This window comes from Melopsittacus undulatus, chromosome 9, assembly GCF_012275295.1.
Source record: "Melopsittacus undulatus isolate bMelUnd1 chromosome 9, bMelUnd1.mat.Z, whole genome shotgun sequence".
Lineage (NCBI taxonomy): Eukaryota > Metazoa > Chordata > Aves > Psittaciformes > Psittaculidae > Melopsittacus > Melopsittacus undulatus.
In genome coordinates this window covers 13,230,687-13,242,910 of record NC_047535.1, presented here as the reverse complement: position 1 = coordinate 13,242,910, position 12,224 = coordinate 13,230,687, and the positions used below count along the sequence as shown (strand labels likewise).

Sequence of the window (12,224 nt, the reverse complement as noted above, 5' to 3'; positions counted from 1 at the left end):
GGAGCAGCAGCAGCAGCAAAGCCTCTAAAGCAGCTCAAGTGTGAGCATCCTGCAGCCACCACGGTGGGGGGGGAGAGGGGGGAGCTCACCCTGGTGCCCAGAGGTTATCATAGAGCCACAGCCTGGTTTGGGTTGGAAGGGACCTTAAAGCTCATCCAGTTCCAACCCCTGCCACAGGCAGGGACACCTTCCACTGGAGCAGCTTGCTCCAAGCCCCTGTGTCCAACCTGGCCTTGAACACTGCCAGGGATGGGGCAGCCACAGCTTCTCTGGGCACCCTGGGCCAGCTCCTCAGCACCCTCACAGGGAAGAGCTTCTGCCTGAGAGCTCATCTCAGTTTCCCCTGTTCTGGCAGGTTAAAGCCATTCCCCTTGGTCTGTTCCTACAGGCCCTTGTCCCAAGCCCCTCTCCAGGTTTCCTGCAGCCCCTTTAGGCACAGGAGCTGCTCTCAGGTCTCCCCTTCAGGAGCCTTCTCTTGTCCAGGCTGCCCCAGCCCAGCTCTCTCAGCCTGGCTCCAGAGCAGAGCTGCTCCAGCCCTCGCAGCATCTCCATGGCCTCCTCTGGACTTGCTCCAACAGCTCCAGGTCCCTCTTGTGCTGCTGCCCCAGAGCTGGATCAGGGCTGCAGGGGCGTCTCCCCAGAGCACAGCAGAGGGGCAGCATTCCCTCCCTCGGGTGCTGGATGCAGGCACTGGACAATCAGAGCTCTAAAATCCCAGGCACTGAAGTGTTTCCTGAAGCCCTGGGAAGAGTGAAGCAGGAGGGGTGGCAGCAGAGCACTGGGGCCATGCTGTGTGTCCCCCCCTCAGTTGCACTAACGCCATTTTGGCTGCCCAGGTTCTATTTTCTTGCCCTAAAAGCAGGTTGTGAGGATGGGATCAAGTGCACTGGGGCAGCTCCCGGTAACAGAGCGACCCCACAGATCCACAAGGCGGTGGCAGCATCATCTGATTTCCCAGCCTTTGCCCACACATCCTCAGCCCCGCTCCCTGGGAACAGCCAGGACAAAAGCCGGAGCCTGGTGCCGTATTTCCTGACAAAAGCAGCAGAAAGAACGCTTGAGGCCCGGTTTATTCTGGGCTGCTTTTCCCTCTGACCTCCAGCTGTTTCCTTGCAGCACAATGAGCTGCAGGCTGGGGTTTGCTGTGTGCTTCGGGGCCGCTTCGGAGGCATCGCCACCCTCACCCCACTGCCTGCATTGCTCAGGGAGCTATTTGGGGCCGGCACAGGAAGGTCAGCTCCCACAGCCCTTCCTTCTCCAGGCTTCCTCTAGAAACAAAGCCTCTGGAGGGTTTCATTTCTTTCCCAGCGCTGGTTCTGGGGGGGTTATTTCTGCCTCCAGCCTTGCAGGGCAGGACAATAGACCCAGGAAATCAAGGGGATGCAAACACTGCTCAGAAACCACCCTGTAGTGGCCTGCTTGCTCCATGCAAAGCACCCAGGGCATGTGCTGACCCCAGGCTCATCCCAGCTGCTGTTCCAGCCATAGTATCCCCTTGGTCAGCTTTTCCTGGTGGGATGGGAATATAGAGCATCCCCCAAAGGAGCCAGCTGCAGCCTGGAATCGGGGTGCCCCCAAGGCCAGGAGATGGGGAGGGGATGGAGAGGTGCTGCCGCATCACGGGAGCGTTTTCCATCCTCCCCATTGCCTGGAGCAGATGAGCCTGAGCCCTCTCCTGGCGTTTTCCTTCTATTACATCTCATTGTGGGCTCGGCCCGTCCAGCCCTTCCCGAACACACCTGAGCGAGAGGAAGCCGGTCCGTCAGCTTTCCCAGCGGTGTCCTGCCCATCCCGCCCATCCCACCTAGCACTGCCTGGCAAAAAGGAGCCTTGACCTGACCTCATCCCTCTGGATCGGGTACCCGAAACCGTGCCACCCACCCGGCTCCTTCACCCCTGCTCCTCCCCTCTGCCCAGCCTGTTTGCCTGGTCTCGGATGTGTCCACAGGGCTGTTTGCTGCCCTGCACCGATTCCCTCCTTTTCCCTGCAGATATAACCAGCCTGGGGCTGCTGTATCTGTCCGCGCCTGGCTCTGGGCTCCTCCTGCCCATGGGCCATGCTAGGGCATGGGGACAGAATGTGGGTGATGCTCTGCCACGCGGCTGGTGATGCAAGTGGGAAATGCAGCTGCTTACTAGAAATGAGGTGCTGGGGAAGTCAAACACCAGCTAAATCACTGTTCCTCTTATGTGGAGCCATGAATTTCCCCCTCCAGCCATGAATTTCCACCCCGAGATCCCCAAGGGGTGATGACAGCCAAAGAACACGTTCCATGAGGGCTAGATTACCCATCCCAGCTCAATGGAGAACCCAGAACTCTGGCATCAACCTGGCAATTTCTAGGCCTGCAACTGCACACAGTAACTGAATAAGAGGAGATTTGCTTTAATGGAACAAGGCAGTGACAACGACCTGGAATTGTCCCTGTTACAGTTAAAGCTTGTCCTGGCTGGGTCCATCATCCTGATGAGCTGCTCTGGGTGCTCCAGCCTCCTGTGCCCCAGGGATGCTGCCCAACACAGGCTGGGGCATCCATCCCCTTCTCTGCTCCCGGGGAAGCCCTGCAGCAGAACCTGCCTGCTGATGCTCTGGGCTGCAGCAGCTACAAGTTCTCTCTTTCTCAGCAGGTGGCTATGAGGATGGGTTTCCAGCCCCACAGTGAATCATGGGGGGCTCTGAGCAGCAGTTTTGCTGCTGAAAGTCTCCCAAGCAGCTGCTGGTGGGCAGGAGCTGGAAGCCTGCAGTGAATGGATCCGCTCACACAGAGAGCAGGGAAGCCCCCAACATGAAATCACTGTTGGGAGAGACGTGAGAACCATTGTCCTTCCCAGGGGATGGGTGCGAGGAGCGGGGAGCTGAGCACCACGGGGCCATGAATGGGTCCAGGCTGTGTTTTAAGGTAGGAAAGCAATGCAGTCAGCACTGTGCCCTTTATCCTGCCACCAGTTTTGTGCCTGCTCTGCTCCACTCTCCATTCCAGCAATGGGACGCAGTCCATTTGCTCTCCCCCACAACAGACCTGCTTCCAGAATCACCCTGGTTGAATTCAGCCCCATTCTGAGTGGTTCCCATTGGCTCTGTACAGCAGAGGATCAGGAAAGGAAGAGCTGCCAAAACACTTCCCTTTTGTGTGTTTTGGCATTCCCAGCCCCAGGAGCACCAAGGGATGAGGTCAAGGAGGGGAGACTGAGATGAGCTCTTAGGCAGAAGCTCTTCCCTGTGAGGGTGCTGAGGCGCTGGCACAGGGTGCCCAGAGGAGCTGTGGCTGCCCCATCCCTGGCAGTGTTCAAGGCCAGGTTGGACACAGGGGCTTGGAGCAAGCTGCTCCAGTGGAAGGTGTCCCTGCCTGTGGCAGGGGTTGGAGCTGGATGAGCTTTAAGGTCCCTTCCAACCCAAACCAGGCTGTGACCCTGTGATTCCATGGGGGATGAGTCACAGCTCCCTCTGGAGCTGACCCACACCAGGAAAGACCCATAGGTGGAAAGTGAGAGCACAACACCCACAAGATGCTGCCTCTTAGCAAGAGGAAAACCCACTGGAGGGACCCTCCTTGTCTCAGTGGGGTGGTACAGGGAGGAGGGCAGGGGGGGTCGGAAAGTCTGTTTCAGCTCACTGAAAGCCCCAGGGGCTGTGGAACCAAGGCAGGCAGGGCTGTGGTCGGAGGCCACTGACGCAGGGATGCTGCGGGTTCCTGACCTGTTTCCTGCTCCCCCCGCTTCGCATCAGAGCCCCCTCAACCACACGGGTTCCGGCACCCCCCTGCTTGCTTCCGTTGTGCTGAGGGTGGAAACACTGCTTGGGGGGGGGGGGTGCCCCCAAGTTTGGAGGCCTCAGAGGGAGGAGGGCAGAGCCCCCCCCCAGGGTGTGATGGAGCCTATGAGCTGGCTCCAGATGCTTGGGGAGGTGGTGGAAAGAGGGGGTGCGGAGGTGACACTGGATGATTGTCCCCTCCCAGGCTGCAGGTGGTGGCTGATGGGGCCACAGGACTCAGCCCTATGTACGTGTGTCCCTCCCTGTCCATTAAGCCCTTATCTGTGTTTATGGGAGCACAAAGGTGGCCCAATTGGACTGACCCCATCCCTGTGGCCAGAAAGGAGGCACCGACACAGGGGTGGTGCAGGAGTGAAGGACAAGGCGGGTGACTCTGTGCCACCATGTGTGTGTGGGGCTGCTCTGGGTGCACAGTGAGCTGGTGGGTGCTCACCCAGGCGGGTGTCTTCACATTGACAGTGGCACCCGGGACAGGAGGGGACCGAGCCGGTGCCTGGCAGGGGACAGGGACACGGGCAGGAGGACACAGAGCCGGTGTCGGTGCCGGCCCGGCGGCCGCAGACGGGGCAGACGCGCCCTCAGGTGGCCGCCGCTGGTATCACAGCCAGGCTCAGCATCCCCAGTGTAGCATCCACCGCTGCTGCTCCATTCCTGTTCCCGGTTCCCGGGGAAAGCGAAAGGCCGTGGGATGCTGTTCTATGGGGACCCCCGGGTCACCCCAGGGGATGCCCAGGGACCTGCCTGGAATCCTCCCATACCCTCCAGGGACACCGCAAAGACACCAGGGACACCCCAAAGGTCCAGAAATGCCCCAGTTCTTTCCCTAGCCCCATTATCTCTCTCACCCCCTAGCTGGTTGCCAGTGGGTGTTACTGGGACTGGGAACAAGGGAACTCGTCTGCCACTAAGCTCGGCACAGGCCATAACACCTCAAAAAGCCATTCCCTCCTGTCAGGGGTGGGGATGTTTGGAGCTCCTGCTGATGTTCTGGGGCAGGAGAGCCCAGAAAGGGGGAACCTGCCTCCCCTTGCACCCCGTGTTGCAGAGAGGGCAGAGGTGACACCCCCCAGCAGTGTCCAGGCAGTCCCCAAGTCTGTGACCTCTCCTGCCCAAGCTTAATTCTACCTTTTGTCCCCTAGATCACCGCTGTCATTTACTCTGCAGACAGAACTGCTCTCCCCTTGCAGGCTGGGGTTTCCTTTCAGCGGTGGCACATCCCCCCTTGTCACCCCACGCCACTCAAGACCTGGGCACGGCAAGACTGGGGTTGGGGGGGGTGGGGGGTGATGATCTCCCATTCCCTTTGGCTGCCCCTGCCCTGTATCTGCCTCCTTGCCGGGGCGAAACGCCCTGTGCCCGTCCCCGTCCCTGGGCCGGGACGCGGCGGGAGGCGGGCGAGAGCATCAATCCTTGAGAGAGGCCAGGCAGGAGATAAGCGCAGAGCAGCCCCGCTCCGTCCCGCACCGCTCCCATGCTCGCCCGCGCTGCGCCCAAGCCAGGCACCCTGCGGGGATGCGCCCCGGCCCTGTCCCGCTGGGCTGGGGGGGCCGTCACCCCCTCCATGCCCATCCCTCGCCCCTTCAACCAGCTGCCCGGGGACTGGAGGGCCGGCTGGCTCAACCTGTACCGCTTCTGGCAGGAGGGCGGCTTGCACAACCTGCACCACATCATGGCTCGCAAGTTCCAGCAGTTCGGGCCCATTTACAGGTAAGGCAGCGCCTGACCCTGGCATCCTGCCCCGCTCCCGGCTCCGGCTGCCCTTCCAGCCGGGATGCTGCTGCTGCTGCTCCCAGCCCTGCTCCAGGGGAGAGAGCCGTTGAGCTACTGGAAGGAGCATCCTGGCTTGTGTGCTGGCCGGGCTCAATGCTGTGAAGGGGCAGAGGGGAGACCTGCGCCTTGCAGATGCGGGATGTTGGGAGGAGGAATTCTGCACCTTCCCTTGATTTCCTTGGGGTCTGGAGCTGATATTCCCAGGAAGGGTGGGGGTGCAGGTCCAACACCCTCCTGCTTTGCCTACCTGAGCCCTAGAGGTGCCTGATCCTGGTGCTGAATCATTGCATCCCCTGGGACGTGACCTGCAGGAGGGATTTGATGGGATGTGAGGGGGAGAGTACTTGATTTGGGGGTGCTGGGTGAAGGTGGTTGATCTGGGGCAGTGAAGGGCTGGGGGGGGTCATAGATGGGGGTCAATGCACGGGGATGAACCCCCTCCTCACCCCGGCAGGGAGAAGCTGGGTGTCTATGAGAGTGTGAACATCATCACCCCCCAGGATGCTGCCACCCTCTTCCAGGCGGAGGGGACGCTGCCGGAGCGCTTCAGCGTGCCCCCATGGGTGGCTTACCGCGACTACCGCAACAAGCCCTATGGTGTGCTCCTCAAGTGAGTGGGGAGCACCAGGAGGGCAATGGGGATGTTTGCCTATGGTGGTGGTGGGGGGGGACGACACACGTCTCTGACTCCCCCTTTGGCATCCCGCAGGACAGGGGAAGCCTGGCGCTCGGACCGGCTGATGCTCAACAAGGAGGTGCTGTCACCGCAGGTGGTGGAAGGGTTCGTGCCTCTGCTGAGCCAGGTGGGAGATGACTTCATCCGACGGGCACGAGCCCAGGTTGGGAAGAGCGGTCGGGAATACTGGACAGCAGACTTTACCCATGAGCTCTTCCGCTTCGCCCTGGAGTGTGAGTGTCAGTGGCAAGACATCCCCCCCATGCCCTGAAATGCCCTTTAGCAGGAGGTGGGCAAGGAGCCACATTTCCTCCACCTTCATCCTCAGAGGTGAAACAAGCTTTTGCTGCGGGGCCTGGAGGGGTGTCCCCTGCAGACAGGTAGAGAACCACTCAATACTGCTGCTAAAGCACTGCTTTATCACCTGCTGGTCCCCAACCGGCAGCCAGCCCTGCCCACCAAGGGATGCCTTCATGGCCCCACAATGCTCGGAGCGAGCAAGAGGTCCCCATAGCCCCTGGGAGGGTTGGAGGGGACGAGGATGGGTCCCCTCAGAGGTGCTGTGCTTGCAGCTGTGTGCCACGTGCTGTACGGGGAGCGCCTGGGGCTGCTGCAGGACTTCGTGGACCCCGAGGCTCAGCGCTTCATCGACGCCGTGGCCCTCATGTTCCACACCACGTCCCCCATGCTCTACCTGCCGCCCGCCCTCCTGCGCCACCTCAATGCCAAGACGTGGAGGGACCACGTGTGGGCCTGGGATGCCATCTTCTCCCAGGGTGAGTGCTCCTCCTCTGTCACCCAAAGACCCGCTGAGGGTCTGGTCCCATAGGGCAGCATCATCTCACCAGTGCGGGGTCCTTCTCCTGGGTCTAACTGCCCAGCACAGGGCTGCCCAGCTTGGGAAGGCTTTCCACATCTGGAGCCTGTGGGATGAGGAACCATCTATGAGCTATAGAAGGGCATCACATTGAGGGTAGCATCTCTCCCAGAGAGGCTTGTGGCCTCACAAAGCTTTTGACACCTGGGACAGCCCTGCTTGTAGGGTGTACCTACTGTACCCCTGTGCACCCTCACCCATCACCCTCTGTGCCCATCCAGCCGCTGCTCCATCCTGCAGCAGGGACCATGGAAAATCCACTGTCATGGGGCAATGACGTACATCTGGTGCCTTCCTCCTCCACCATGGCCCCGGGGGAGGAAGGCCACATCCATGTCTCTCCCCAGCGGACAAATGCATTCACAACGTGTACCGGGACCTGCGCCTGCAGCGCAAGAGCACCACGGAGTACATGGGCATCCTCTGCAGCCTCATCCTGCAGGACAAGCTGCCCCTGGACGACATCAAGGCCAGCGTCACCGAGATGATGGCGGGTGGGGTGGACACGGTGAGGGGCATGCAGGGCACCTGGGCAGGGAGCGGGGTCCGGGTGGTGCTGAGCTCACTCCCTGCCCCGCTCCAGACCTCCATGACGCTGCAATGGGCCATGTTCGAGCTGGCGCGGGCCCCGGCGGTGCAGGAGCAGCTGCGGGCAGAGGTCCTGGCTGCCAAGCGGGAGGCGGCAGGGGACAGGGGGAAGATGCTCAAGAGCATCCGGCTGCTCAAAGCTGCCATCAAGGAGACGCTCAGGTGAGGGGGAGGCAGCAAACACCCCAGCCCCGTCCCTCCTGCACCGCTCGGTGCTGTGGAGAGGGCAGGACATGGGCAGGCTGGGTTGTACCCAAAGTGAGGAGCATGGGACTTGTCCCCACACCCAGGCTGCACCCAGTGGCGGTGACGCTGCAGCGGTACACCACACAGGAGATCATCCTCCAGGACTACCGTATCCCTCCCAAGGTGAGCATCGGGGCTCTCCTCACCCCGACCCGCTCCACATGGGGCTCTGGGTGGGTGCAGGAGGGACCCGGGGCACGGGTGGGTGACATCCACTGGGGCTGGTCTCTGCACCCCAAGCATCAGTGAAGCCCCATAGGGAGCCCAGACCCAAGGGGCTGATCCTCCCTCTGCACAGACGCTGGTGCAGGTTGGTCTCTACGCCATGGGCCGGGATCCCGAGGTGTTCCCGAAGCCGGAGCAGTTCATCCCGCAGCGCTGGCTGGGGGCTGACCCCAAGCACTTCAAGGGGCTGGGCTTTGGTTTCGGCCCCCGGCAGTGCCTGGGGCGCCGGATTGCGGAGCTGGAGATGCAGATCTTCCTCATGCAGGTGAGCATCCTGCTGCAGCGGAGGAGGCACATGGGGGTCGGTACCGACAGCTCTTTGCTCCTCCATTTGCTCTGTTCTCCCCCATCCCAGATCCTGGAGAACTTCAAGATCGAGACCATGCGAGCAGTGGAAGTCGGGACTAAGTTTGACCTCATCCTGATCCCGGACAAACCCATCTACTTGACCCTGCGGCCGCTCGAGTCCCTGCTGTGAGGAGCTGGATCCTGGGAGCAACCGTTTCCTCTCCTTCCAGCCTGACTCCAGCCCAGGGCTGGGGTTTGGGGCCGGCTGGGACGCTTTCACGGCCACAGCCTTGGCTGCTGCATCCCTGCCTTTGCTCCAGCGTGCTCAAGGCTGCGCTTACGCCAATGGGGGAGATAAACCAGAGCAACCCCAACCCTGCTGCTGCCCCACGGGGCTGTGGGGTGGAGGGGTGCTGCTGCCCCCCCCACTGCTCGGGGGTCCCCAGTGGTCCCCATGGCCGTGCTCCTCCTGATGCTCTGCTTTGCCTCTGATGTGCTCTGATTTCTCCATGTGGAAAAGCACCGGCTCGTTTCTGGCCAGCGTTTGGTGTCCTGGTGTCTCCAGCTGGGTTAGGGCAGGGGGGCCGGGGACTGGGGGCTCCTCAGGTGAGCCCTGGACATTGCTGGCAGGATCTGCTGGGGAAAGGGGGGAGCTCTTGGGGAGATGTGAATCCCCAGTGTGGGGAGGGGGCTGCAACAAGAGGGTCTGGGGTACCCTGGGGTGTGGGGTCAGCCCTAGGGACCCCCCTCTTGTCCAAGGCAAACCCCCTTGATGTGGGATGATGCAGACCCCCCGCTATCCCCCCATGTCTGTGTGGGCAGAGGGGTGGCTCTGAGCCCTGCTGCTTCCCCCCATGTGGGGTGTCCCTGGTCACACCGGTGCTCACCGTGGTGGCGATATGGGGGAAGCCGTGCTCCCGCTCCAGCAGCTGGGTGCCCAGCTCCTGCTTCTCCCGTCCCCAGCTCCGCGCCGCCTCCTCCAGCTGGGACAGACCCAAACCAGGCTGGTTTCACCCCAGGAGTGGGGCACACAGATACCCCCACCCCCAACGATACCCAGAGCCCTCTGCATGGGGTGGGTGATACCCACCTGCTTCTCCAGCACCCTCCCGCGGGCCTGTGCCTCCTCCAGCCTGGCCAGCAGGGACAGCTTCTCCTTGCCCCCAAAGCCACCCTGTGATGAACAGGAGTGGGGAGAGGCAATGCCACATTCCCACTTCCCACTTCAGAAGGGTGGCTCTCACCCCATGCAGATACCACATAGGTGATGCCCCCCAGCTCTGTGCCCCCCTCTCTGCTCTCACCAGCAAGGCTGTGGGCTGTGGGGCAATGGGGGGCAAGTGATGGGGGACCCTTGCCAGCTCCTCCCGCAGCCTGCAGTTCTCAGCCAGCAGCATGGTGTACAGCTCCCTGGAGGGGCCTTCACCTGTGGGATGGGGCTGGGGGGACACTGGGATGTGTCTTACACCCCCTTCATACAGAGATGAGATAGGAGCACAGGGATGGATGTGGAGGGCTCAGCATCAGTGCTGATTGCCCACCACAGACCATCCCATGGTGCCATCCATCAGAAGGGGACGGCCACCTGCTCCCCATCTGAGGGTCCCGTCCCCTCTGGCACCCACCTGTCAGCTTCCCAGTGCTCCTGCCTGTCCCAGCCATCTTCTCCTGCAGCACCCGCTCCATCACCTTCATCACCTGCAGGAAGGAGCAGAGGCAACCCCACTCCACCAGCTCAATGCAAAGCCACGGTGACCATCACATCTTCCCAACCACTGCGGCACTGGGATGGGCCACAGGGTCCCATCTGCCCCACAGAGCACCATGCCCCCCAGTCTGTCCTTCTCACCCCAGCCTCATGCCCCATGCTCACCTTCTCCTGCTGCCGCACTGCCTCCTCCAAGCCTTTCACCTTGGCCACCTTCTCCTGGCACCTCCTCAGTGCAGTTTGCTGCTGCTGGTGGGCTCGCTGCAGCAGCACCAGCTCCTTCTCCCGGTCGTTCTTCTGGGAGGGGAGGAAGGGGAAAAGCCCCCAGAGACCCTGTGCTGAGCCTCAAGCCTTGGGGCATCGCTTGTTGGGCTGGGAGAGCCCCATGGGGGGGGGGGGGGGGGGGGGGGGGGGGGTCCTGAGCCTCTCAGGTCATGGGTTTTGGGGTGATGCTCTCCCCACTGCCCCCCTGCTCCTCCAGCCCACCCTGACCCAGGCAGCCAGCAGTGTCCATACCCGGATCAGCTCATTCTGCAGCTGCTGGACACGGTCCTTCAGCCTCCTCATCTCTGCTGTGCTGGCCACCAGTTGATGCCTGAGGGTGGCTGCAACAGCCAGAGCCACGTCCTCAGTGCCCACGCAGGGGCCAGGGCGCCAGGAGAGGGGTCCCCATCCCCACCACGCACCCATCCTGTCCAGCAGCTCCTCCCGGGTCATGACGTCTGTGTCCCCGTCCGTGAGCAGCTCCTGGCCCAGCTCGTCCCACGAGGCCAGGCTGCGCCGCAGGTGCCCGTTCTCCACCTCCAGGCTGGTGACCTGCTGGCGCAGGGACAGCACGTCCCCTGCCATCCGCTCCAGCGCCAGGCGGTAGCTGCTCGCCTCCTGCCAGCATGGAGCAGGGCTGCTGCCAGGCAGAGCTTGCCCAGCACCAAGAGCCCAGCACCGAGAGATGGGTCTTGAGGATCGTCAGGTCCACCATGGAGCTGAGGAACAGCCGGGGTTCCCCCTCCTCTTGCAACCAGTCAGCCTTCTTCCCATCCACCCATCCATCCATCCACCCACCCATCCATCTTTCTCTTCTTCATTCTTCCTTCTCCAGTCATGCATCCTTCTATAACCATCCATCCATCCATCCATCCATCCATCCATCCATCCATCCATCCATCTCTTCTCCAATCATTCATTCTTCTCTCCTGTTCCTCCAAACCTTCACCTCTCCACACACTCACTATTCCCATCAACCAACAGATCCCCCTCCAATTCCTCATCTCTTCCTAGCATCCCCCTTGGGGAAAACCAACTCTCCCGGAGGATATTTGGTGGGGGGAAGCAGTGTTGGAGCTGGGGGTCACCCTCAAGCTCTGAGCCTTATGGAGCTTTGTAGGTCTTTAAAGGTGAAGAACAACAGGGGGAAGTGTGTTTTACACAATGAACCTGGGGGGGTTTAGCACCCATGTGGCTGGGAATGCTGTGCCAGTTGATGCTGTGGGGGGGAATCATTCCCGAAGGGAGGTTTTCCCCTCCTGAATGCCTCCGTGCCATGCTGGGAAGGATCCCAGCAGTGGGACCTTGGCCGGGTGCAGCTGCACGACTGCAGCTCCGCTGGCCCCGGCTCCAGCCTTGGGGATGGCCTTGGCCAGCGGCCCGCAGGGATGCAGCAGCATCACTCAGCCTTGGGAAGGGGGAACGGGAGGGAAGGGGGGGCCAGAGGCTCAGCTCCTTCTCCCCATCCACCCAAGAGCTGTTTGATCCGGCTTTGGCTCATACTCCAGATAAAGCCCCCTCCAGCTTGCTGCCCACCTGGAGCAGCACAGAGCTGACAGCAGCCTGGCTGCGGTCCCCATGGGAGCCAGGATCTGCCCTGGGGATGCAGCTGTCCCCCCATTGCCCCCTGCTCCTCACACATCCCCTGCACTCACCGGCTCCAGGTGGTCCCCAGTGGTCTGCTGGGACCTGCGGAGCAGAGAGCAGGGGCAGCCTTGGCCAGGGGGGAAACAGAAGCAAAGCCTTGGCCAAGGAACCCTCTGCAGGAGACAGGAGCCTCTTTGGAGTATGGGGGGCAAGGCAAGTGCTG

General features: G+C 61.8%; 2 protein-coding genes across 2 annotated transcripts in view; one reads left to right on the top strand and one right to left on the bottom strand.

The window, feature by feature from the left end:
* Nucleotides 1-5,348: 5,348 nt before the first annotated feature.
* On the top strand, nucleotides 5,349-8,632 carry CYP11A1 (cytochrome P450 family 11 subfamily A member 1). Its single transcript, XM_005145776.3, has 9 exons — nucleotides 5,349-5,479; nucleotides 5,997-6,152; nucleotides 6,252-6,451; nucleotides 6,791-6,994; nucleotides 7,443-7,603; nucleotides 7,679-7,845; nucleotides 7,974-8,052; nucleotides 8,228-8,419; nucleotides 8,510-8,632. The coding sequence occupies exons 1-9, from the start codon at nucleotides 5,442-5,444 to the stop codon at nucleotides 8,630-8,632; spliced, it is 1,320 nt and encodes a 439-aa protein (XP_005145833.3). The 5' UTR covers nucleotides 5,349-5,441.
* Nucleotides 8,633-9,012: 380 nt separating this feature from the next.
* Nucleotides 9,013-12,224, bottom strand: part of CCDC33 (coiled-coil domain containing 33) — a 40,630-nt gene continuing 37,418 nt past the window's right edge. The window contains exons 13-21 of the mRNA XM_031045951.2: nucleotides 12,070-12,103; nucleotides 10,837-11,032; nucleotides 10,667-10,755; nucleotides 10,316-10,447; nucleotides 10,068-10,140; nucleotides 9,747-9,868; nucleotides 9,533-9,616; nucleotides 9,330-9,425; nucleotides 9,013-9,075 (exon numbers count right to left, since the gene is read on the bottom strand). Of these exons, the coding sequence (XP_030901811.2) occupies nucleotides 9,013-9,075; nucleotides 9,330-9,425; nucleotides 9,533-9,616; nucleotides 9,747-9,868; nucleotides 10,068-10,140; nucleotides 10,316-10,447; nucleotides 10,667-10,755; nucleotides 10,837-11,032; nucleotides 12,070-12,103 (889 nt within the window). The remainder of the gene's footprint in view (nucleotides 9,076-9,329; nucleotides 9,426-9,532; nucleotides 9,617-9,746; nucleotides 9,869-10,067; nucleotides 10,141-10,315; nucleotides 10,448-10,666; nucleotides 10,756-10,836; nucleotides 11,033-12,069; nucleotides 12,104-12,224) is intronic.